This window comes from Rhinoraja longicauda, chromosome 17 (assembly GCF_053455715.1).
Source record: "Rhinoraja longicauda isolate Sanriku21f chromosome 17, sRhiLon1.1, whole genome shotgun sequence".
In the NCBI taxonomy this organism is placed as follows: Eukaryota; Metazoa; Chordata; class Chondrichthyes; order Rajiformes; family Arhynchobatidae; genus Rhinoraja; species Rhinoraja longicauda.
Window position 1 is genome coordinate 21,780,233 of NC_135969.1, and position 23,462 is coordinate 21,803,694.

At 45.0% G+C, this 23,462-nt stretch overlaps 1 protein-coding gene across 1 annotated transcript; it reads right to left on the reverse strand.

Moving 5' to 3' along the window:
* Nucleotides 1-1,633: 1,633 nt before the first annotated feature.
* Nucleotides 1,634-20,766, reverse strand: LOC144601844 (rhodopsin). The gene is made up of 5 exons (XM_078414325.1): nucleotides 20,288-20,766; nucleotides 10,234-10,402; nucleotides 7,392-7,557; nucleotides 5,571-5,810; nucleotides 1,634-2,170 (listed from the first exon to the last, which is right to left on the reverse strand). Exons 1-5 carry the CDS (start codon nucleotides 20,646-20,648, stop codon nucleotides 2,042-2,044), a joined length of 1,065 nt encoding a protein of 354 aa, XP_078270451.1. The 5' UTR covers nucleotides 20,649-20,766; the 3' UTR covers nucleotides 1,634-2,041.
* Nucleotides 20,767-23,462: the final 2,696 nt, after the last annotated feature.

The following is a 23,462-nucleotide window of genomic DNA, read 5'->3' on the forward strand; positions in this document are numbered from 1 at the left end:
GAAATAGGAACAAGGTGGTCACTTTGATGTGATTGTGCTATAGGCCCCTAATAGTCAGTCGGAATTAGTGGAGGAAATATGTAGGGAAACCATAGACAGCTGCTAGACTGAGGGTTGTAATAGTGGGGGATCTTAACTTTCCAAATATCACCTGGGACCGCATTTTATTAAGGACTTGGAAGGGGTGGAATTTATTAAGTGTATTCAGGAAAACATTTTCAATCACTATACAGTTGACTCAATTAGAGAAAGGCCAAAACTCAATCCTCTCTCAGAAAATGAGGCAGAGCAGGAGACTAAAGTGTCAGTGGGGAAGCACTTTGGGATCAGGGACCATAATTCTATTAGTCTTAATATAATGGAAAAGTTGAAGTTCCAAATTTGGGAAAAGCCAATGGGCCAAGGAATGGCACATGGAGTTTAATTCAGATAAATGCAAGATGTTTCCTTACACAGTAAATGGTGGGGCTAGAGGGAGTGTTGTGGAATAGAGAGATGTAGAAGTGCAGGCACATAGTTCCATGGAGATGGTGACACAGGTAGAGTGGGCAATACTTGCGCTTAATCAGTCAGGGTATTAAGTACAGCAGATAGGATGTCATTTGGTGAACTGCATAGTTCTGGTAGCCCTGTTATAGGAAGGATGTCTTGAAACTGGAAAATGGCAGAAAAAAATTGAGATAACCGACCTGGAGATTTTGAGTTATAAGAGGAGGTCGGATAGACTGGGTCTTTTTCCCCTCAAGTAGGTATAGATAATGTGAACAGACACGGTCTTTTCATCAGGGTATCAGTATCTAAAACTAGAGGGAATAAGTTTAAGGTAAGAGGGGGAAAACTTTAAAAAGACCTGAGGGGCAAATGTTTCACACAGAGGGTGGTGGGTATAAGGAATGAGCTTCCAGGGGAAGTGATAGAGACAGGTCCAATTACAACATTTAAAAGACACTTGGACAGATACATGGACAGGAAAGGTTTAGGGGAATATGGGACATGCACAGGCAAGTGGGAGTAGCTTGGTAAGGCAAATGGATTAGTTGGCCAAAGTGCCTGTTTCTGTGCTCTACGACTATGACTCGATTGAAGAAGAAGAGTAAGAAGCCAGACTAAATCTGGTTGCTTGCAGCTGTTTAGTTTTGTCTGTTAAGTATCGATGGACTGAGGTGGGGAGATGGACCGGGGAGGGGGGAGAATTTCCTGAAGGGGTCGACAGAGATGGACGAGGTGAGGAAACGGACTAGGGGTGGGGGAGATAGGGCAGGGGCATGGTGTATGGGAAAGGCTGGGCCCAGGGAGAAGGTAGTTCAGTGCAAGATGCAACGGTTGATGATTTCACCTCAACCTATTGGGAGCAGGGACGAACTTAGGGAAACTAATTTCAAAGTGGCAAAAGCCACAATGGAGACATCATGAAAATATTACCAGAGTAAGTGAGGGGGGAGAAGATGATTTGAGAGAGCTCTGATTCTCCAATAGGAAGAAAGACCTGGACTTAACTCTGACCGGCTGAATTACTCCAGCTTTTTGTTTCTATCTTGGGCTTTATTAGAGTTAGGAGCCCACCAAGGAACGAATGTAACCTCCAGAGGCAGCTTTACACAGAAATAATGCCAGAAGACAGGCTATTTGCAATGTGCTCTTTATTAACTAGTATTGGTTCTAAATCTGCTAGATTACATTGGGCTAAAAGGACTGATAAGAGGTGATTTTTACAAAGCATTTGGACTTAATAAAGAATGGGAAATGCGGGAGACCATGTCTGACAGCTTGTACGAAACACTTTACAACATCTTCACAACATAGCTGGTTCGGATGTTCACCATTGGACTCGTAGTTTTATCACAAAGCTCAGGATGAAATGATTGGCTCTGCTCAAGTATTTGTTACGCAGTTGGAAAGTTCCACTATCTGATGCTGCTGAAATTCTCTGGGTTTGGAAATCTTGGGCCTTCAAACCTCAACACAATCAGTTTGTTTGGAAGGGGCAGCATGGAGGTGCAGTGCCAGCATCTGGCTCCATTGAATTGGCCGAGCTGAGGGTTTACGCAGGGGCCACCTGGCTGGAGGAGACGGACGAAGCCTCTGTCTTGCTGGCACTGGCTGAGGCGGATTCCTCCTCTTCGAATGGGTTCTTGCCACAGCAAAGAGTGGTGATCATGCAGTTACGGAACTATGGGAGAGAAGGAGAGAATTATTCTGTACCCAACAATAAGTCCAGGGAGAGCCAGATCTGAGAGCAATATCAGGACCTTTGTGACTTGTCTCGAAAGCCACTAACATACTCAACTTAGAAATTGGAAGAGGATCTCATTTTCCAAGCAAGTATTGGGAACTAGGAAGTAATGCAAGGTCACTGCATAGTGGAGGATAGTACACAGGAAGGGTGCAGATCCCGAGAAAAGACAGAGCTGGAGGAAGACAAGGAACAGAGAGAGAGAGAGAGATGGGAAGAAAGGAATAAAGAGAAAGTCAGGAATACAGAGAGAGCGAGACAAGGGGGGATTTAAAAGGTTGTAGTCGCAGGGATCGGCAGATGCTGGAATCTTGCTTAGAACAAAAAAGTGCTGTTGTTACACAGCAGGTCAGGCAACATCTCTGGAGGACATGGATAGCTCAGAGGGAAGCAAGGAAAGAGAAAAAGGAACACAGAGAAGAGGAACAGAGAGAGAGAGAGAGTGAGAGAGAGAACTGACACAGAGGGAGAACTAGAGAGAGGAGAAGGGCTTATGAAACAAGTCTCAAAGGAAGGACAGGCAGGAAGTTCATGTATATGGGGATAATTAAGGGCTAAAGTGTGTTTACTTCAAAGCAAGGAGTATTATGGGTAAAGGTGAAGAACTAAAGCCTGGATTAGTGCTTGGAATTATGATGTTGTGGCCATTACAGAAACTTAGTTGTGAAAGGGACATGACTGACAGTTCAACATGCCTGGGTTTCGGTGTTTCATTAGTGCGAGAGAGGGATAAACTAGGTGACGGAGTTGCTTTACTAATCAGTGCCAGCTGATCAAAGTGCAGGATCAGAACATTCTAGTAAGGAGGAGATATAAGTACGGCAAGGTGAGAGAAATGTGGATGACCAAAGGGATTGTAAACTTGGTCAGGAAGAAAATGAAGCGTATGTCAGGTTTAAGAAGATAGCATCACACAGTACTTGTGAGGAATATGAAGTGAGTAGGAAAGAACCGAAGCAGGCAATTAGAGGGGGGAAAAGCGGCCATGAAATGTCATTGGTGAGTACAATTAAGGAAAATCCCAAAGACTTTTGTACACATGTTAAAAATAAGAGGATGACCAGGGAGAAGGTAGGACTGCTGAAAGATAAAGGAGGGAATCTAAGCACGGAGTCGGAAGATGTAGGGGAGGTACTAAACGAGTACTCTGCATCTGTATTCACTAAAGAGATGGAGTTGAAGGCCAGCAAGATCAGTGTGGAGAATATAAATATGCTAGGCGAGATTGAGATTGAGAAGGAGGTGGTGCTGAAGCTCTTGAAGAGCATTAAGATGGATACGTTGCCTGGGTCTGATGGGATGGATCTATCCCAGGTTATTGAAGGAGGCAAGAGAGGACATTGTGGGGGCCTTGACCAGGATGGTTGTTTCTTTTCTAGCTACTGGCAAGGTCACAGAAGACTGAAGAGTCGCCAATGTTGTTCCTTTGTTTAAGAAAGGAAGTGGTGAGAATCCAGAGAACTATAGGTCAATGAGCCTCACATCAGTGATAGGGAAACTATTGGAAAGAATTCCTCAAGATAGGATTTGCTCTCATTTGGAAGCGAATGGGCTGCTTAGGGATAGCCAGCATGGCTTTGTATGCAGCAGATTGTGTCTGACTTGATTGAGTATTTTTGAGGAGGCAGTGAAGGAGACTGATTAAAGAAATGCAGTGGATGGATATTAGCAAGGATTTTGATGATTTCTCATGGTAGGCTGATCTAGAAGATTAAGATGTACGGGATTCACAATGACTTTCCTTTATGGATTCAGAACTGGCTTATTCATAGAATACAGAGTGATGTGGTGGAAGGTAGATATTTTAGTTGGAGGTCTGTACGCAGTGGAGTTCTGCAGGGATCTGTGCTGCAGGGATATGAGTGTTTCCGTAAATACAGCACTCAGTAGTGAAACTGACGGTCTCCAAACTTGCAGCTTATTTTCCTGTTTTTTAATTTAATAATCCCATTGTTTCATATCCTGTATTTTAACTAGTATAGATCATGGTGTATAGCCAAAATAATGAGATGAAGCTAAAATAAATAAATCTGTTTTTACAAAGAAAAATATCAGATATGTCCCTGTGTTTTCTAGCCTTTTTTGTGACATTTTTTCACGCAGGATCTCATCAAATCCTTAGGCTTATTTATAACAGAAAGATCATATTAATTTTGTAATTAAATAACTGTACAGCCAAATTCCGATTATGTTTATGATTTTTATAATTTATCACCTGATTTGATGGTGTTCTGGCGCCTAGAGTTTTTGCAGCAACATGTGAGTTGCAGTGCCCCCCCCCGCCCTTTGGCCTCGTGTGATATGTGTGATTTAAAAGCAGTGCAACTGTTTTTATATTTATTGTTTCTTTTTAATTGTTTATGTTTTGTTTAAGCTTTCCATTGAAATACTTAATAATGAATAGAACTTAAAATCATGAAATAAAAATGTAGTTTGCTCACCTATTTTATCGATGGTCTAATTCTGTTGTCCTTCCCGTTTTCTGACCTAGAAAACTTTTTTTTGCACTTGTCGTGATTTTAAAAAAAAAGTCAAACAACCCGTTGTAATGACCCTGACCTGAACTACAGGTCTCGTGGTGGGTTACGTCCTGGCATTTTGCAAGGGAGCTTAGAAATCAGTATCAGAGACAGTGTCCCAGTGGTCACTCTGAGCTCTGAAGAACGCTGTATTCACTTTTTTTTTTGCTTGTGATCATTGGTTAGTAAAAATCTTTTTGCACTTTTTCATTATTTTCTCGTAAATGTTGCTTCTAGTTTACTACAGAAATGTTTAAATTCCGTTAAACTTCCATTGCTTGTTGCTATGTTGTTGTAAAGTGTGTGCACTGTAGCGAAGGGAATCGAAAGTGAACGAGTTCGAGAAAATATCATGTATCGTTGAAAGCATGCCCCTGTCTGCACAGATGCTTTTGGTTCTGAGCAAATTTAGATTTTAGATTTAGATTTAGAGTAGATTTAATTTCTAGTAAATTAACATCGAAATCGATGAAAGGTTTCTATATTTTTCTCATTTATGTATATTTTAAAAATCCACGGTTTTTTTTTCTTCAAATTTTGAAAGTCAAAGACAAATTAGCTCAAAAGGATCATAGTTAGGCCCATTTTTAATACTGTGGTATTTTGTTATAATTTAACAACTTTCAAATTTGGCCACCCATCTCACAGGTTGGTACCCAAATTTACGGTTCAGTTTTAAGTTAATTGACAATGAGGTTACACACCAAGACAGAGAGGGACTGGGATAGCTATATGCAGTGCCAGGGATATTCGGGTTCAGAGAGAGAGAGGGAGAGGGAGGGAGAGAGATGATGAATAAGTTAATGTTGGACACATACCTGTTTGTTCATCAGGATGTAAATGAGAGGGTTGTAGAGAGCTGAGCTTTTGGCAAAGAAAGCAGGTACGGTCATTAAGATTGGGGAAAACTCGCAGCCCTGATTGACAAAGTTGTAAAAAGCTGTTCCAGCATAGGGCAACCAACAGATCAGGAAGGCGATAACCATGATGACCACCATGCGGGTGACTTCCCTCTCAGCCCTCTGAGTGGACTCTGACTCTTGTTGCTGAGCTGCAGCCTATGGATAAAAAAGAGGGCAAAGGGAGAAACTGGTTCATGAGTACGTGTCTCAACATCCACACAGCCTGCTTCAGGAATCAGCTGAGCCAGGCACAGGGCCCTGAGATCTGTACGCTACTTGATGCCTCATTCACACTGGCCGTGACTCAGAGGGCAAGTCACTGCTCGAAGTAAAGTTTAGTTTAGAGATACAGCATGGAAACAGGCCCTTCGGCCCACCAAATCCATGCTGACCAATGATCACCCGTACACTAGTTCTACCCTAGATACTAGGGACAATTTACATAAACCAATTAACCTACAAATCTGCACACATTTAGAATGTGGGAGGAAACCGCAACACCCAGAGAAAACCCACGCGGCCACACGGAGAACGTACAAACTCCATACAGAGAGCACTCATAGTCATGGTCTAGTGGTTATGGTCACAAGTCCAATTGGCAAAGTTCAGAAAGTGAGTTCAATAAACCAACAGTAGATAAAATAACCGTGAAAGGTTCAAAGGCATAAATGTCTTTTCGGGAATTGCCACCAAATTAACACTGCATGGTCACGTGTGGCTGCGCCCAACGGCTGCGGCTCTCTGGCAGTCTGTTTGTCTTTTTTTTGTGTGTGTCGGTGTTGGGATGGTTTTTGTTACTGTTTTTGGCTGTGTATGTGTGGGGGGGGTGTGGGGGGGTGGGGTGGGGTGGGATGGGGGAAACCTTTCTTTTATTGGGTCTCTTCCCCGGGGCGCAGCTCGGCCGCGGGGCCTTCCACCGCCCGCGGGGCCTTCCAGCTCAGCCGCTGGACTTAACATCGCCGGCGCGGCTCGGCCGCGGGACCTAACAGTGCCCGGCGCGGCTCGGCCGCGGGGCCTTCCATTGCCCGATATGGCCGCGGGACGGTTCAGTGCTCGGTGCGGCTCTGCCGCGGGGCCTTCCATCGCCCGGTGCGGCTCGGCCGCGGAACAGGTCAGCGCCCGGCGCGGCCGCGGGGCCTTCCATCGCCCGGTGCGGCTCGGCTGCGGGACTTAACATCGCCGGCGCGGCTCAGCCGCGGGACGTTTCAGTGCCCGGTGCGGCTCGGCCGCTGGACTTAACATCGCCGGCGCGGCTTGGCGGCGGGACGTTTCAGTGCCCGGTGCGGCTCGGCCACTGGACTTAACATCGCCGGCGCGGCTTGGCGGCGGGACGTTTCAGTGCCCGGTGCGGCTCGGCCGCGGGACTTAGCAGCGGCCGCGGTGCCTTCCATCGCCCGGCGCGGCGCGGCCGCTGGACTTAACATCGCCGGCGCGGCTCGGCCGCGGGACGTTTCCGTGCCCGGTGCGGCTCGGCCGCGGGGCCTTCCATCCCCTGTGCGTGTCGGTTGCCTCGGTAGGGGTCGAGCTGCCTGTCCATGGGCGCGGGGGGGAAGAGAGTGGAAGTTTTGTTGCCTTCCATCACAGTGAGGGGGTGTTTGGAGTCACCGAATGACAATAAAGTTCTGTTATACTGTTATAAAACTTCCTGCCTTCAGTGATCCCATATCCAAACCACATGACTTCTGGAGACTAAAGACTGCTTTAGTATGTGTTCACACAGAGAATTTATAAATGTACCTGTTTGACTGTGCAGACCAGACGCCCGTAGCAAAAGAATATAATTGTCAGCGGAATACTGAAATGGACGACGAACATATAGATGACAAAGGATTCATTATTCACTTCAGGCTTCAAGGTATAGTAGTCAACCCCACACGAAGTCTGTAGTCCCTCTGGGATATACCTACAAAGAAAATGGACTCCAGGTTAAAGAAACCAAGGCAAATGTATATACAGAGCCTTTCACAAGCTCAGAAAGTCCCAAATAAATGACAGCTGCCCTTAATCACTATTGTCATGTGCTGAGTGTGGTTATCGGTTTACTCACAAAAAAAGCTATTTCAAACATCAGTAATAAAATGACCAGTCTGTTTTTATCAAGTTTGGTCAGGAATAAATATTAGTTCAGATGCAGGTAAGACATCTCAAAATTAATGCAATGGAATATTCATATGCAATGAAGCATTGAACGGGCCTTCATTGAGCATGCCTCTTGCACGGAAACGAGACCTATGAAATGGAGCCATCCGTTAGTACTGCCTACGGGGTCAGGCTAAACCTTCTAGCTTAGTCATTGAGATGGAGCTTCCCTTGGACCAGTTAATTCAGTGGCAGGAATGCTCAACTGCCTTAAAACTGGCACCTTAGGCTAGTTGTTTGGAATGAGTACGTTGGTCCCAAGGGGTGCACACAGTGATGCCAATGGCTAGTGCTGCTGCTTCACAGCTCTAAGAAGTTAAGTTCAGTACTGACCTCTGGGGCTGTCTATGTGGAGTTGGTTGGTTGGCATGGTAAATTACTCCTAGTGTAGTGCAAATGGCAAAAGATTCATAGGAAAGTTGATGGGCATGTGTGAGGGAGAATATGTTACAGGAGAAAAGGAAACAATGAGAAGGGAGATGGGACTAATGCAATTGGTCCATGGACGCTGGTATGGACACTGGAGGCTGATTTATGTAAGTAATTCTGATGGGGTCTACTTTAAGAACTTTAATTAGATTTCAACTATTTATTCAGACAGTACAATTCTGGTGCAAGAGATCAGATGCAGATGAGACGCCGAATATGTTGGGAAATAAGTCTCCGGTGATCTAACCCTCCACGGCCTCCACCCTTATAATACCCCAACCCCACACTGCCCATTTCCAACTCTTTCCTAAATTCCACAAACCGGACTGCAATGGCAGACCCATTATTATTACTGCCGCTCCTGCCCCACAAAACTAATTTCCAAATAACTCAATTGTGAGTTGTGCCTCCTTGACCTGTCCCTTCTGACCTACACAGACGCTCCTCACTACTTCAAAAACTTTCAATTCCTAGGCCCCTGCTGCCTCTTCTTTACTGTGGACATCCAGTCCATTTACACCTCCGTTCCCCACCAGAAAGCCTCAGGGCCTCCAGATCCGCTTAGAACAGAGGTCCAATCATTTGCCCTCTACTAACACTCTTCTTCCAGGTAGAACTTGTCACCCTCAATAACTTTTCTTTTGGCTCCTCTCACTTCCTTCAAGATAGTGCAGCCATGGGCCATCGCATGGACACAGCGATGCCTTCCAAGCATCTCTTCCAACCTCGCCTACTGCATTCGGTGTTTCTGATATGGTCTCCTTTGCAATAGCAAGACTGTTTGGCTCGATGAGGCTAGATGACTATTTCACCTGACACATGCTCTGTCTGGCAAGGACTGCTGGATCTCCTGCATTGCTAACTATTTTAATCCCCCTTCATATTTCAATAGACCTAAATTACTTTGATCTATTCTGAAGCGGTACGGTAGCGCAGTGGTAGAGTTGCTGCTTTACAGCGAATGCAGCGCCGGAAACTCAGGTTCGATCCTCACTACGGGTGCTGTACTGTAAGGAGTTTGTACGTTCTCCCCGTGACCTGCGTGGGTTTTCTCCGAGATCTTCGGTTTCCTCCCACACTCCAAAGACGTACAGGTATGTAGGTTAATTGGCTGGGTAAATGTAAAAATTGTCCCTAGTGGGTGTAGGATAGTGTTAATGTACGGGGATCGCTGGGCGGCACGGACTTGGTGGGCCGAAAAGGCCTGTTTCCGGCTGTATATATATGATATGATATGATGATATGAAGAAGGGTCTTGACCTAAAATGTCACCCACTCCTTCTCTCCAGAGATGCTGCCTGTCCCGCTGAGTTACTCCGGCTTTTTGTGTCTATCTTTGATCTCCTCCTTTGTCAGAGTGAAGCCTCACGCAAAGTGGCGGAACCCAATGTTGTTACCATTGAGGTCTACCCAATTTCAAGTAATGCTCCCGCTACCCCCCTCTCTTTTCCCTTCCATCCCCCCAGCCCAGCACACACACATTCCTCTCACCATCCCTTTCACCCTGCTCCTTTCGCGTCCTCCGTACACACATCACCCATTCCCAAGTCCCATGGTTCCCTTTTATCCCCCCTCTCTTCCCTGTCCCATTCCACTTGTATCCCTCCTTTATATCCCTCCTTCCAGCTTTATATTTCACTCTTCCACTTCTCTCCTTATTTGATACCCTTTTGTCTCCTTTTTCATTTCTAACTTTTGTCACCTACTTCATCCATCTGCCCATCATACCTCCTGTCACCTGTACCGACCTAGCACTTGCCAGGCTCTGTCATGCTCCCACCTCTATTTTCCAGCTTTCTCCCCACTAATTCAATTAGGCTGAAGAAGGGTCCTGACCCAAAATGTTATCTGTTCATTCCCTCCACAGATGCTGCCTGACCCACTGGGTTTCTTCAGCACGTTGCTTTTTTGCTAATGTTGAGAAGTAACTTAGCTGTGGTGGAGGATTCCTGTGAAATGAGAAACAAGGTGGGAGGTGAAGGACAATAAGGGAATTACAAAGTATCACTACCTGGACCATCCGACAAGAGGGGGGAATGCACAAGAGAGGGCCATGATCCATGTGAAAACAACGCCAATGATGGCATGTTGGCTGCCAAATCGGAAGTTGCTCATAGGTTTACAAACAACCATATAGCGTTCAATGGCGAGAACCACAAGGCACCAAAGAGAGACTTCACCTGAGGGACAGAATCAGAGAGGAAAGGTGGTTAATTCATGCGGTTACAAAAGCACTTGGAAGAAACACCAAATCATTTCCGCTCCTAAGCCCATACAGGATAAAATCGAGAAACCCGGCAGCAAAGTCACCTCTAAAGACAACAGCATCTCCAAAACCATTCAGTCATGTACAGCAAACACCAAGAACCAATGACAACATGACTTCCAAACAGAAAAACAGCATCATATCCAACACACATGATAGCATCAGCTCCAACAAATTAACTTGCCTTCTTCAATACAAGACAATGTCCACAGTTTCCAAAACAATACCACCTCCAACAAAGAGAGTAACAATAAGTACAATGACATCACCTGCAACAGAGCCAAAGACAGTAGGAGGCAAACACGACTCCATGACAAAAATGAACTAGAACAGCTATAAATACATGGCAAGGAAAAGTTTGTGAATACAAATACAGGTCAGAGGCAGGGAAATTGCCATTGGGAACAAAGGGCAGAACAATTTTGGTTCCGTCTTCACAGACGACACAGGTAACTTCCAGATATTTTGAAAAGCACAAGATCTCGAGAGACAGGGGACAAAGAACATGAACAGTACAACACAGGACGTTGTGTTCGTGTTTGTGCCAGACATGATGTCAAGTTAAACTGGTCTCATTTGCCTGTACATGATCCATCTCCCTTTATTCTTTGCACTTCCATGTGCCTATATCTAAAAGCCTCTCAAACACCACTACCGTATCTCCTTCCACCACAACTCCTGGCAATGTGTTCCACCACTCTCCGTATAAATATTTTTGCCCCGCTCATCTCTATTAAATTCTCCCCTTATCATCTTATAGCTATGCCCCCTTAGTGTTTCATTTCCAGAGGTTTTACACCAGAAAGAAGTTGTACCACATGGCAACAACCATAGCAAAATTTACACCATCCGGTATTTACAGCCTTCAAGAATTACATTTGCAGAATCTATACCATGCAGTATTTATATTGTGTGGAATGTACACTGTAGAATTTACACTTTGTCGAATTTACACCAATTAGATTAGAAAGCATGTAAAATTTACAACATGCAGAAATTACATGCACAATTCACAACATGCAGAAAGTACATGCAGAATTTACTCCATGAAGGATTGTACACCATGCAGAATGTACATCGTGCAGAATGTAAACATGCAGGATTAAACATCATGCAGGATTAAACAGTATGCAGAAGTGACACCATACAGAATCAAATCCATGTGGGATTTAACATCATGCAGAATGTTCATCATGCAGAATCAACAACATGCAGAATCAACACCATGCAGAAAAAAGCAATGCGGGTTTTACTCCATTTATTGTTTACACAAAGTTGGATTTCTACCTTTCAAATTTGTAGCATGCTGCAACAGTAAGTGCAATATTTACACCGTCTAGCATTTATTTACAGCTCGGAGGATTTACACACGAAGAATCAACACCCTGCAGGACTTACATTATGTTGATTTTATACAATGCAAGATCTATGCCACAGATTTATAGAGATATACAACACAAGAACAGGCCAACTCATTCAACACCAGCAACAACATTGCAAGGTTTACACCATGAGGGAATAACTCGATGCAAGATTGTCTCTATTTAATATTTACACCATGCAAAGTATATATGCAATTTTTACATTATACTGAATGTACAAAAGTGCGAGATCTGCCTCATGTAGAACAAATGATGTGCAGGATCTACATCATGCAACAAGTATGTTATCCAGAATGTACATTGTGAGTTGTACACCATTCATTATTTGTCGCATGCATATTTACATATCTCCTTTCATTAAGCAAGATTTCATGTATACGAGATTGAGACTAGATAAAAATGACTTACTATCTGATTTAGATACCAGCTAGAATTGCAATCTGATCAGTTGACGCTGTGCAAGGATTGTATACCACCTGGCTTAGATGATGCACGAGTTGTACAAACATGGTTTCTGCTGGAACTCAGACTGAATGATGAACATAATACACTGTTTACAAGACAGGCACTCCAGAGTTACATGCTACCCCATTTACACAATGCACAATTTTAAGTTAAAAGTTACACTCCACAATTAGATGGTACATGATTTCCTCCGAATGATTTGCACCATGTTAAAGAACACCATACCTGGCCAGATTTAAGCTGTGCAAGAGGTCCACTGAGTACAATTTACACGGCGCAGGATTAGCATTATGGAGTTATTTCATACACGATTATACCTCACAAGACTCACACACGCCTGATTTAGACCTTGCACTTTAGACAAGCACAATTGCACCATTCACTTTCTACACACTGCCTGTTTGCACAATGCAGAATGTGCACATCCGATCTCCTCAAAACTTACACATCATGTGTAAGTTATGCAAGTTACCATAGTGCAGAGATTAAACCATGAATAATTCACATCCAACATGCCCTCACACAATCTATGTCCCACAGGAGATACACTTTAAATGATATAAACCCTCCTTAATGCCATACACCTCTAAACCAAACCTCCAGGCTTTCCAATAAATCTGCACCATATTGTCAAATTCATCATGTGCGTGGTGAACGTTTTTCATGGATGAATCCATAGATTCTTACCCTAGGCATTTTGGAAGCTGGTGTCTGATGTGACAACTGCTTGACTGACAAAAAAGATGCATCCATGGAAACCGTTTAGTTTGGGGAATATCATGAATGAAAATAGCCATGTGAAATGTGTTAAGAGTATTTTGGATGTGTGTCCCAGGGGTGGAGGGTTGCACAGTTGGGTGCGATGACAATTAGATTCAGAAATTGAAGATAAAATCATAAAGGATCAATGGCAATACAGCAAAATTTAACACACTGCCCAACCAACATGGTGACTAGTTGTCTGATAGACACACTGCCTAAATTGCACTGTAATTGGTTGTCTGATACACACACTGAACAACTTACACCAGGACTGGTTGTCTGATACACACCCCATCACACCTACACCAGGACTGGCTGTCTGATACACACACTGCCCAACTTAAACAAAGATTTGTGTAGGAAGGAATGCAGATGCCGGTTTAAACCGAAGATAGACACAAAAACCTGGAGTAACTCAGCGGGACAGGCAGCATCTCTGGGGAGATGGAATGGGTGACGTTTCGGGTCGAGACCTTTCTTCAGACTGGTTAAGGATAAGGGAAACGAGAGATATAGACAATGTAGAAAGATAAAGAACAATGAATAAAAGATATGCAATAAAATAACGATGATAAAGGAAACAGTCCATTGTTAGCTGTTTGTTGGGTGAAAATGAGAAGTTGGTGCGATGGGTGGGGGAGGGATAGAGAGAGAGGGAATGCCGGGGCTACCTGAAGTGAGAGAAATCAATATTCATACCAATGGACTGGAAGCTGCCCAAGCAAAATATGAGATGCTGTTCCTCCACTTTGCATTTAGCCTCACTCTGACAAGTAGACCTAGAACAAAAAGGTCTGTGTGGGAATGGGAAAGAGAATTAAAGTGTTTTGCAACCAGGAGATCAGGTAAAGACAAAGATTTGTTGTCTTTAACAACACTGCCAAAAATACAGTGTGACTGGTCATTGGATACACACACTGGCCAATTTACATAAGGAGCAAAGAGGAGTGAAATGTAAAGCCCGAGAAAGGGATATATAGTGCCCTCCATAATGTTTGGGGCAAAGACCATTATGTATTTATTTGCCTCTGTACTGCACAATTTGAGATTCGTAATAGAAAAAATCACATGTGGTTAAAATGCACATTGCCAGATTTTAATAAAGGCCATTTTTTTACATTTTGGTTTCACCATGTAGAAATTACAGTTGTGTTTATAAATAGTCCCCCCCCCCCCCCCCCATTTCATGGCACCATAATGTTTGGGACACATGGCTTCACAGGTGTTTGTAATTGATCAGGTGCGTAATAATTGCCTCCTTAATGCAGGTATAAGAGAGCTCTCAGCACCTAGTCTTTCCTCCAGTCTTTCCATCACCTTTGGAAACTTTTATTGCTGTTTATCAACATGAGGACCAATGTTGTGCCAATTCATGTCAAAGAAGCCATTATGAGACTGAGAAACAAGAATAAAACTGTTAGAGACATCAGCCAAACCTTAGGCTTACCAAAATCAACTGTTTGGAACACCATTAAGAAGAAAGAGAGCACTGGTGAGCTTACTAATCACAAAGGGACTGGCAGGCCAAGGAAGACCTCCACAACTGATGACAGAATTATTCTCTCTATTATATAGAAAAATCCCCAAACACCTGTCCGGCAGACCAGAAACACTCTTCAGCAGTCATGTGTGGATTTGTCAATGACCACTGTCTGCAGAAGACTTCATGAACAGAAATACAGAGGCTACACTGCAAAATGCAAACCACTGGTTAGCCGTAAAAATTGAATGGCCAGGTTACAGTTTGCCAAGAAGTACTTAAAACAGCAACCCTAGTCCTGCAAAAAGGTCTTGTGGACAGATGAGACGAAGATTAACTTATATCAGAGTGATGGCAAGAGCAAAGTATGGAGGAGAGAAGGAACTGCCCAAGATCCAAAGCATACCACACCTCATCAGTGAAACACGGTGGTGGGGGTGTTATGGCCTGGGCATGTATGGCTGCTGAAGGTACTGGCTCACTTATCTTCATTGATGGTACAACTGCTGATGGTAGTAGCGTAATGAATTCTGATGTAAATAGACACATCCTATCTGCTCAAGTTCAAACAAATGCCTCAAATTTATTGGCCGGCGGTTCATTCTACAGCATGACAATGATCCCAAACATACTGCTAAAGCAATAAAGGAGTTTTTCAAAGCTAAAAAATGGTCAATTCTTGAGTGTTCAAGTCAATCGCCAGATCTGAACCCAATTGAACATGCCTTTTATATGCTGAAGAGAAAACTGAAGGGGACTAGCCCCCAAAACAAGAATAAGCTAAAGATGGCTGCAATACAGGCCTGGCAGAACATCACCAGAGAAGACACCCAGCAACTGGTGATGTCCATGAATCGCAGACTTCAAGCAGTCATTGCATGCAAAGCATATGCAACAAAATACTAAACATGATTACTTTCATTTACATGACATCTTTGTGTCCCAAACATTATGGTACCCTGAAATGGGGTCACTTTGTATAAAGACTGCTGTAATTTCTACATGGTGAAACCAAAATATTTGTACATCTTTGCTTGTTCATCCCACTCACACATTCAGATGTTTATGATCCTAAAATATCTCAGTTACTTTTTATATACTTTGAATCATTTTGTTCATCGATTTTGCTTTCCAAGTTGTCTTCTTTCCAACCCTCTTCTTGTTTCAGTTTAGTGCTTCTTGTGGCCTGACAGAAAATAGTTCAGGAAACCATTTAAGAGGAGGTTGTGATTTTTATTTGCTTAATTATTTGCAGTGAGCTTGCAATGAGTGATGAAGGTTGGGACGGCAGCAGGGTTCTTCCCTCCTACCGCACAGCAGAGGAAAAGAAAATGGGTAAATTGGGGGGAGATTGTGGGGAAGTGTGATGGGAGGGTAGGAAAGACTGAAAGGTGGGGGTAGAGGAAGTGGGTAGATGGTGGTTGGGAAGGTGGGTGGATATTGGTAGGAGAGTGAAGAATGTGGGTAGGTTGGTGTGGAGTGTGGGCAGAATGGATAAGAGGGAGAGGATGGAGGTGGTAGGGTAGTTCTTTTGACTCTTATACTAACCAGGGCCTTCTCCATTTTCTTCCTTGTTTCACTGATCCTGAGAGGGCCCACAGCAACTGAATCTCCCCTCCCATCCCAAGCTCCTTCTGATTGGTCCTCTTCCAATTCACCAGAGGAAGGACGTCTCTCTGCTGCAGGGACCCATCCAAACCAGCATCCTATCTGCATGAAGTTTGTATGCACTCCTGCAATTAAGCAGGTTTCCCACCAACGTTCTGGTTTCCTTCCAAATCCCATAGATCAGCTGATGGAAATTACCCCTTCATGCAGCTCAATGGCAAAAATAAGTAGAGGGTAGTTAATAACAGGCAATGTTGCAAGAGTTCAGTGAAATAGCAGAGGGGTTATGGGACCAAGAGCCAATATGGATCCTGCAGCTAAACAACTTCTTTCTGCCTCCTGGTAAGTTGGGTTAATGTAATATACCACATAGCCACATGAAATGTCCTTGCGACCAATAAAGGACACAGGTTACCTAAACTTGGAGAATTCAATGTTCATACTGTTGGGTTATAAGATATGAGGTGCTGTTCCTCCAGTCTGCATGTGGCCTCACTCTGACAATGAAGGAAGCCCAGAACAGAAAGGTCAGTATGGGAATGGGAAGGGGAGTTAAAATAGTTAGCAACCAGGAGATCCAATAGGCCTTGGCGGACCAAGCGTAAGTGTTCAGCGAAATGGTCACTGAGTCCACACTTGGTCTTGCTGATGTCAGGAGGACACATCAAGAATACCGGATGCAGTTTAGAGGAGGTGTGCATGTCATCTGGAAGGATTGCTGAACCCCTAGATGGAGATAAAGGACACAGGTTACATCTCCTTCAGTTGCTGGATAAGTACCTAGGGAGGGGTTGGTTTGGGGGGAAGGGATGAGTGAACCAAAGAATTGAGGAGGGAGCGGTCTATGCGGAAGATGGAAAGGGGTGAAGATGGGAAGATGTGACTAGTGGTGGGATCACGTTGGAGGTGACAAAAATGTCACAGTATGATGTGTTGGATGCAGAGGCTGGAGGGGTGAAAGGGGAGGACCAGGGGACCTCTATCCTTGTTCCATCTGTGGGAAGGGGGAAGCAATAGCAGACTACAGGACATGGAAGAGACGTAGGTGAGGGATCCATCTATGACAGCCTGCGGAAAACCATGTTTACTAAAGAAAGAAGGCATCTTGGATGTCCTAGAATGGAAAGTCTCATCTTGGGAGCAGATGTGGTGGAGACGAAGGAATTGAAAGTAGGGAATAGCGTTTTGGCAAGAATAAGGTTGGGGGGGGGGGGGGGGGGGGGGAAGGTGTGGTCTACATAACAGTAGGGGCCAGTTGGTTTATAATAGATATCAGTTGATAGTTTGTCCCCTGTGATGGAGACAGAGAGATCAAGAAAGGGCGGAGAGATGTGAGAGATAGTCCAGGTGAATTTGAGGGCAGGGTGAAAGTTAGTGGTAAAGTTACTAAAATCCACGAGTTCTGCCTGGGTGCGGAAGGCGGTCCCAATGCAGTCGTCGATGTAGCGGAGAAAGAGTTGGGGGTTAGGGCAGTGTACACCTGAAACAAGTTTGACGTAACCCACAAAAAGACAGGCATAGCTGGGACCCATGCGAGTTCAAGCAATAAAGTGTTTTGGGAGTGTTGACACTGGTAAAAAGTAGGCACAAAGCGCATGAGGAGTACTTTGGGATCTTTGACGGGACCAACAGGTTAACATCTCATGGGAAGGCAGCACACCTGACACAGTCAGTGTCCAACAACACTGCTCCGGGACGGCACCAGAGACACGTACTCAAGGCAGTCACCCCAGCCTTGCACCCACTGACCCGCACCCTCTCACAGCTGCAAGAGGTGAGGTGATGTGCAGCTCTTGTGTTCAAGGTGTCAGAGCACACAATCCATCCCTGATCTCAAATATCAAAATAAGGTCTCCGTAATGTTCCTTCTCTTCAGCTCGACACCCAGCGACTCACTGACAAGTAGTCCACTGATTGATGGTAATGCAACTTGTGGAAACTGTGAATGTATGATTTAAATCAGATGTAAGAGGAGGATGTGCCTTGATTTTGAAACGATTAGCAAATTAATCATTTTTATTTTTTATTAATTTATTTCCGTTTGCATCAATTTAATTTTCCATCAACCCATCATTTCACTCCTCTCCTCGCCCAGAACATCTTCCGGCTTCGTCAATGACACGACCTTCCCCAGCACTAATCTGTAATCCAAATACTCTGCGCTCCACGCACACCTTAATCAGTAAATCTCTGCAAATCAGTTTTAAATGTTGCAATAAGATAATCGGCACCAGTAAAGCTGACTGTTCAAATTTTCTAGGGAGAGTCCTCCAACATCACCTTCGTTGGAAGTGAGCCCAGATTAAGTGAGTCAGTTGTCGTGTGCAATTTTTTATCAGTCGACTGCTGACTGAAGATTCTTCTCCGACCAAGAGCTGGTCATTTTGGCGCCTAAGCAGTCCATCCGAATACCGTAAATTTCAGAGTGATTGGTTGTGCGAAGTAAGGATGTACTCTGACATTTACTCCATCTATTCTAATTCATCTCGGTCTAAGACCAGTTTAGTCTTCCTGCAGTCACACCTACACCCACCAATTCCTTATTTTCACTCCACTACCCCAGCGCCACCCGTCTCCCTATTGTTTCCTGACCATGAAACAAATTGCTGGAGGAACTCAGCGGGTCAGGAGGCATTTGTGGAGGGAAATGGACAGATGATATTTTGGTTCCAGACCTGGTCCACATTGATGGAGCAGAGGAGAAATAGCTGGTAGAGAGAGAGACGAAGCAATGGGGTGGGGGCAAGAGGAGACCCCACCCAAAACATTGTCTGTCCATTTTCCTCCACAGATGCTGCCCGGCCCACTGAATTTATCCAGCAATTAGTTTATTTTTGCTTCAGATTCCCGCATTTGGACTCTACTGAGTCTCCTACTGTTTCTACTCTTAAGGGCCTGTCCCACTTAGGCGATTTTAAGGCGACTGCCGGCGACTAGGCTGTCGCCGACAGTTCGCTGGGGTGTCGCGGGCATGATCGTGAGGACTTTTCCAAAGATCGTAGTGGATCGTAGTGGATCTCGGCGCGTCGCTGAGAAATCAAACGGCTTGAAGTTTCTCGGCGACAGCTGGCTTGACGCCAGGTATCGTAGTTTATTGCGGGCGCTGTCGCCTGCTGTCCCCAGGTTTGCTAGGTTTTCTTAAGATGCATTTAGAAGCACAAAATAAGTAAAGTCATTTCAAAATACCATAAAATGCTTGTGTTTAACCAATTTATTTACCGTCAGGACATTTGACAGGTAGATTGGAGGCGACAGTTTGACGGTCAGGTAAGCGTGGGAATTTTCGCGATGTTTTTGGCCTCAGCCATTACATTTAAAGTGGGCTCCAAACCCAGATATTCAACCCAGAAACTAGATATACATCTCTCTTACATTTTCAAAGAATGCCCACACACTTTTCACAAAAATCCACTGGACCACTTTTAAAATTATTATTTTTTAATACAGCTATTAGTAAACTGGAAGTAAATCCAGTTTATTCCTTGTTACAGTGAAGCTTGGTTTTTAAGTAACCCATACAAAGGTGTTATGGTTCAAAACTCTCAAGTACTTACCGACTTGTCAGTAATTTCAGCGAAAACCAGAAGCATTGACAGCGTGGGAATTTTCGCGATGTTTCAGAAGACGCTGTAATCTCGACCTGACTCGGCAATGTGGTCATTGTCGTCTGGGATAAATGAAAAGTTCGGCGATCTGCTACGACTTTGACAGTCGCCGGCAGTCGCCAAAAAAGATCGCCTAAGTGGGACAAGCCCTTTAGATTTAGCTCTTCGGGCTAAAGGGATCAAGCGATATGGGGAAAATGTGGGAACGGGGTACTGATTGTGGATGATCAGCCATGGTCACATTGAATGGCGGTGCTGGCTCGAAGGGCCGAATGTTTCCCACCAGCCATTCGATGCCCGCGGTGCGGTTTGAATGCGCCGCGGGTCCCGTGTCCCGTGTCCCCTTCCCCGGCCCGGCCCGGCCCACGTCCCATCCAGCAGCTCACCCCTTCCACCCCCCCCCCCCCGGGCCAACTGAGCGCTGCTCGGCGGGAGCGGTGACCCAGACCATGTGCTCGGTGCTCGGTGCGCGGGACGGGAGGAGTCCGACCACTTACCGCCGAGCGTGGCGAAGAAGCCCTCGAGGTTGCAGGCCGTGGGTCCGAAGATGAAGTAGCCGTTCATTGAGGCGACGACGGTGGAGGGGAAGCCACCGAAGATCATGAAGAGATTCGCCACGGCCAGGTTGAGCAGGATGTAGTTGAGGGGCTGCCGCAGCTTCTTGTGTTGGATGGTGACGAAAAGGGTGAGGAAGTTGACCGGGAGGCCGGTGATAATGAGGAAGACCATGTAGGCGCCAAGCATCGAGTACTTCCACGGTTCGGCCAGGTAATACTGGGGGTACTCGAACGGGCTCCTCACTACTCCCGTCTTGTTGACCATGGGCACGTAGAAATTCTCCCCCTCGGTGCCGTTCATGGCTGCTGTTGGTTGTGGGACTGGGCAGATGCAAAATGTCTCCTTCTCTGCACCCCAGGGGATGGGGGGCGTGTAAACAAACCGGCGCCGCTTGCTACAGTGACTGTCTGCTCGCCGGGGGCTCCCTGCCCCTTTATAAAGTCGAAGCCCCAGATTAACCTGGCCTGCTTGTCAGCAGAACGCAATTTAGGCCAGCGTACGACCATAATAATCCAGCCGGCATCAGACAATATGATAAACTCATCAAGTTATTAACGTTCACAGCGCCAGCTGGAAGGCGGCAAAACCCTTCGCCGAAGGAGTCAGGCGCAGAACATTTCACCGACAAACGAGTACATGGCAACGCGTGTTGGTGTTTGTGGAAAGGGTTTCCATCGGGTCCCATTTAAATCGTCCCCCTCCACCTTACACTTATGGCCTCTCGTTTTAGACGCCCTACCCTGGGAGAAAGACTGCGAGCACCTCATGATATTATCAACTTATTTAAAGTCACCCCCCAACCTCCTTTGCTCAAGGGAATACAAGTCTAGCCTGCCTAGTTTCATTACAGCTCAGGCGTTCCAGTCCTTCTGAATCTTTTCAATGCCTTCTTGAACTTAATTACATCCAGAACTGTACACAATACTCCAAAAGCTGTCTAACCTATGTTTTATACAAGTGTAACATTAGGTCCCAACTGTTGTACTTAATGCCCTGACTGATGAAGATCCACACAGCATACACCTTCTTCCCACCATGCCCACCTGTGTTGACTTTCAGTGATGTTTGCAGGTCAAGGAACGTCCGGAAAGTGGGATGCTTTAAAGTGAGTTGACAAGAGTTCAGGGCATGTATGTTCCTGTTGGAGTGAAGGGTAAAACAGGTGGGAGTAAGAAGCTTGGATGACAAGAGAAATTGAGGCTCTCCTCAGGAAAAAAGAGGCATGGACAGGTATAGGAAACTGGGATCAAGTGCATCCCTAGAGGAGTTTTGGGAACTGAGGAGCATACTTAAGAAGGAAATCAGAAGCCTAAAAATTAGGGGACAGGAGATAGCTCTAGCAGATAACATGAAGGGAAATCCAAATAGATTTTACATACATTAAGGGAAAGAGGGTGATGAGAGAGCGAATAGGGCTTCTTAGAAACCTAAGCGGTTATCACTGTGTGGAGGTGAAGGAGATGGGCAAGGTCCTTAATGGGTATTTCTCTTCTGTGTTTATTGCAAAAAAAGATACGAAGACTGTGAAACTTGGGACAATTCATGGAAGTGTCTTAAGGACAGTCAGTATTACAGTCGAGGAGGTGTTGAAGGTGAATAAATCTCCCAGGCTTCATCATATCTTCATCATATATAGGTTTGGAAGGGTATGGGCCAAATGCAGGCAGGTATAAATGGGTCATGTTGGTCAGTGTGGGTACGTTGGTCCGAAGAGGCCTGTTTCCATACTGTATAACTATGGTAAAATAAAGTCCGATTAAATATAGTTCAAAGATCTCCAGTGAGGCAGATTGGAGGTCAGGATGCACTCTAGCTGGTGAAAGGACCTTTCAGTTGCCTGATAACAGCTGGAAAGAAATTGTTCATGAATCTAGAGGCATGCATTTTCAAACCTGTCCCTCTTGCCTGATGGGAAAGGGGAGAAGAGGGAATGACCGAGGTGAGAGTGGTTCTTGATTATACTGGCAGTCTGTCGAGACAGCATGAAGTGTAGATGGAATCGATAGGAGGGACATTAGATTCTTTGATGGTCTGAGCTACAACCACAGCTCTCTGCAATTTCTTGTGGTCTTGGATAGAGCTGTTCCTGAACCATGCTGTGATGCATCCCAATAAAATGTTTTCTACGGCGCATCTGTAGAAGTTGGTGAGAGTTGTTGGAGACATGCTGAACTTCCGCAGCCTTCTAAGATAGTAGAAGCATTGGTGTGCCTTCTTTGTTAAAGCTTTAATGTGGCTGGTCCAGGACAAATTGCTGGAGACATCTATTACTTGGAACTTGAAGCTGTGAAGCTTAGGGGGTATGGGGAGAAGGCAGGAACGGCACCGCCATTCAATGTGATCATGGCTGATCATTCTCAATCAGTACCCCGTTCCTGCCTTCTCCCCATACCACCTGACTCCGCTATCCTTAAGAGCTCTATCTAGCTCTCTCTTGAATGCATTCAGAGAATTGGCCCCCACTGCCTTCTGAGGCAGAGAATTCCACAGATTCACATGGCAGGAATATGAATATAGGATAGATTAAGGCATGGCTGAGGAGTTGGTGCAGCAGGCCAGGATTTAGTCTTTTGGACCATTGGGATCTCTTCTGGGGCAGGTGACCAGTACACCTGAAGTAGTTGCAGCTGAGCTGGAGGGGGACCAACATCCTTGCAGGAGGCTCACTAGTGCAACTTGGTTTAAACTAGAGTGACAGGAGGGTGACAACCAATGGAAGGATTGCTAGGAAGATGGAGGCTAGAACTAGTGAATCTCAAACAAAGGACAGGAAGGGAGAAGTTAAGGAATATGGTGCTGATGAATTTACAGCCTGGAACTAGAATTTGGAACTATGATGCTGTGGCCATTATGGAGACTTAGTTGCAAGAGGGACAGGACTAGCATCTCCGCGTTCCAAGGTTTTGATCTTTTAGGCGTAATAGAGAAGGAGGTAAAAGTGGTGGAGGAGTTGTTTTGCTAATCAGGGAGAATGTCATTATGGCACTCTGAAAGGATACACTGGAATATTCATCCAGAGGCGATATGGGTAGCTCATATATAAGAAAGATGCGATCACTCTAATGAGATTATAGTTTAGGCCTCCCAAAAGCCAGTGGGAGATAGAAGAACAGA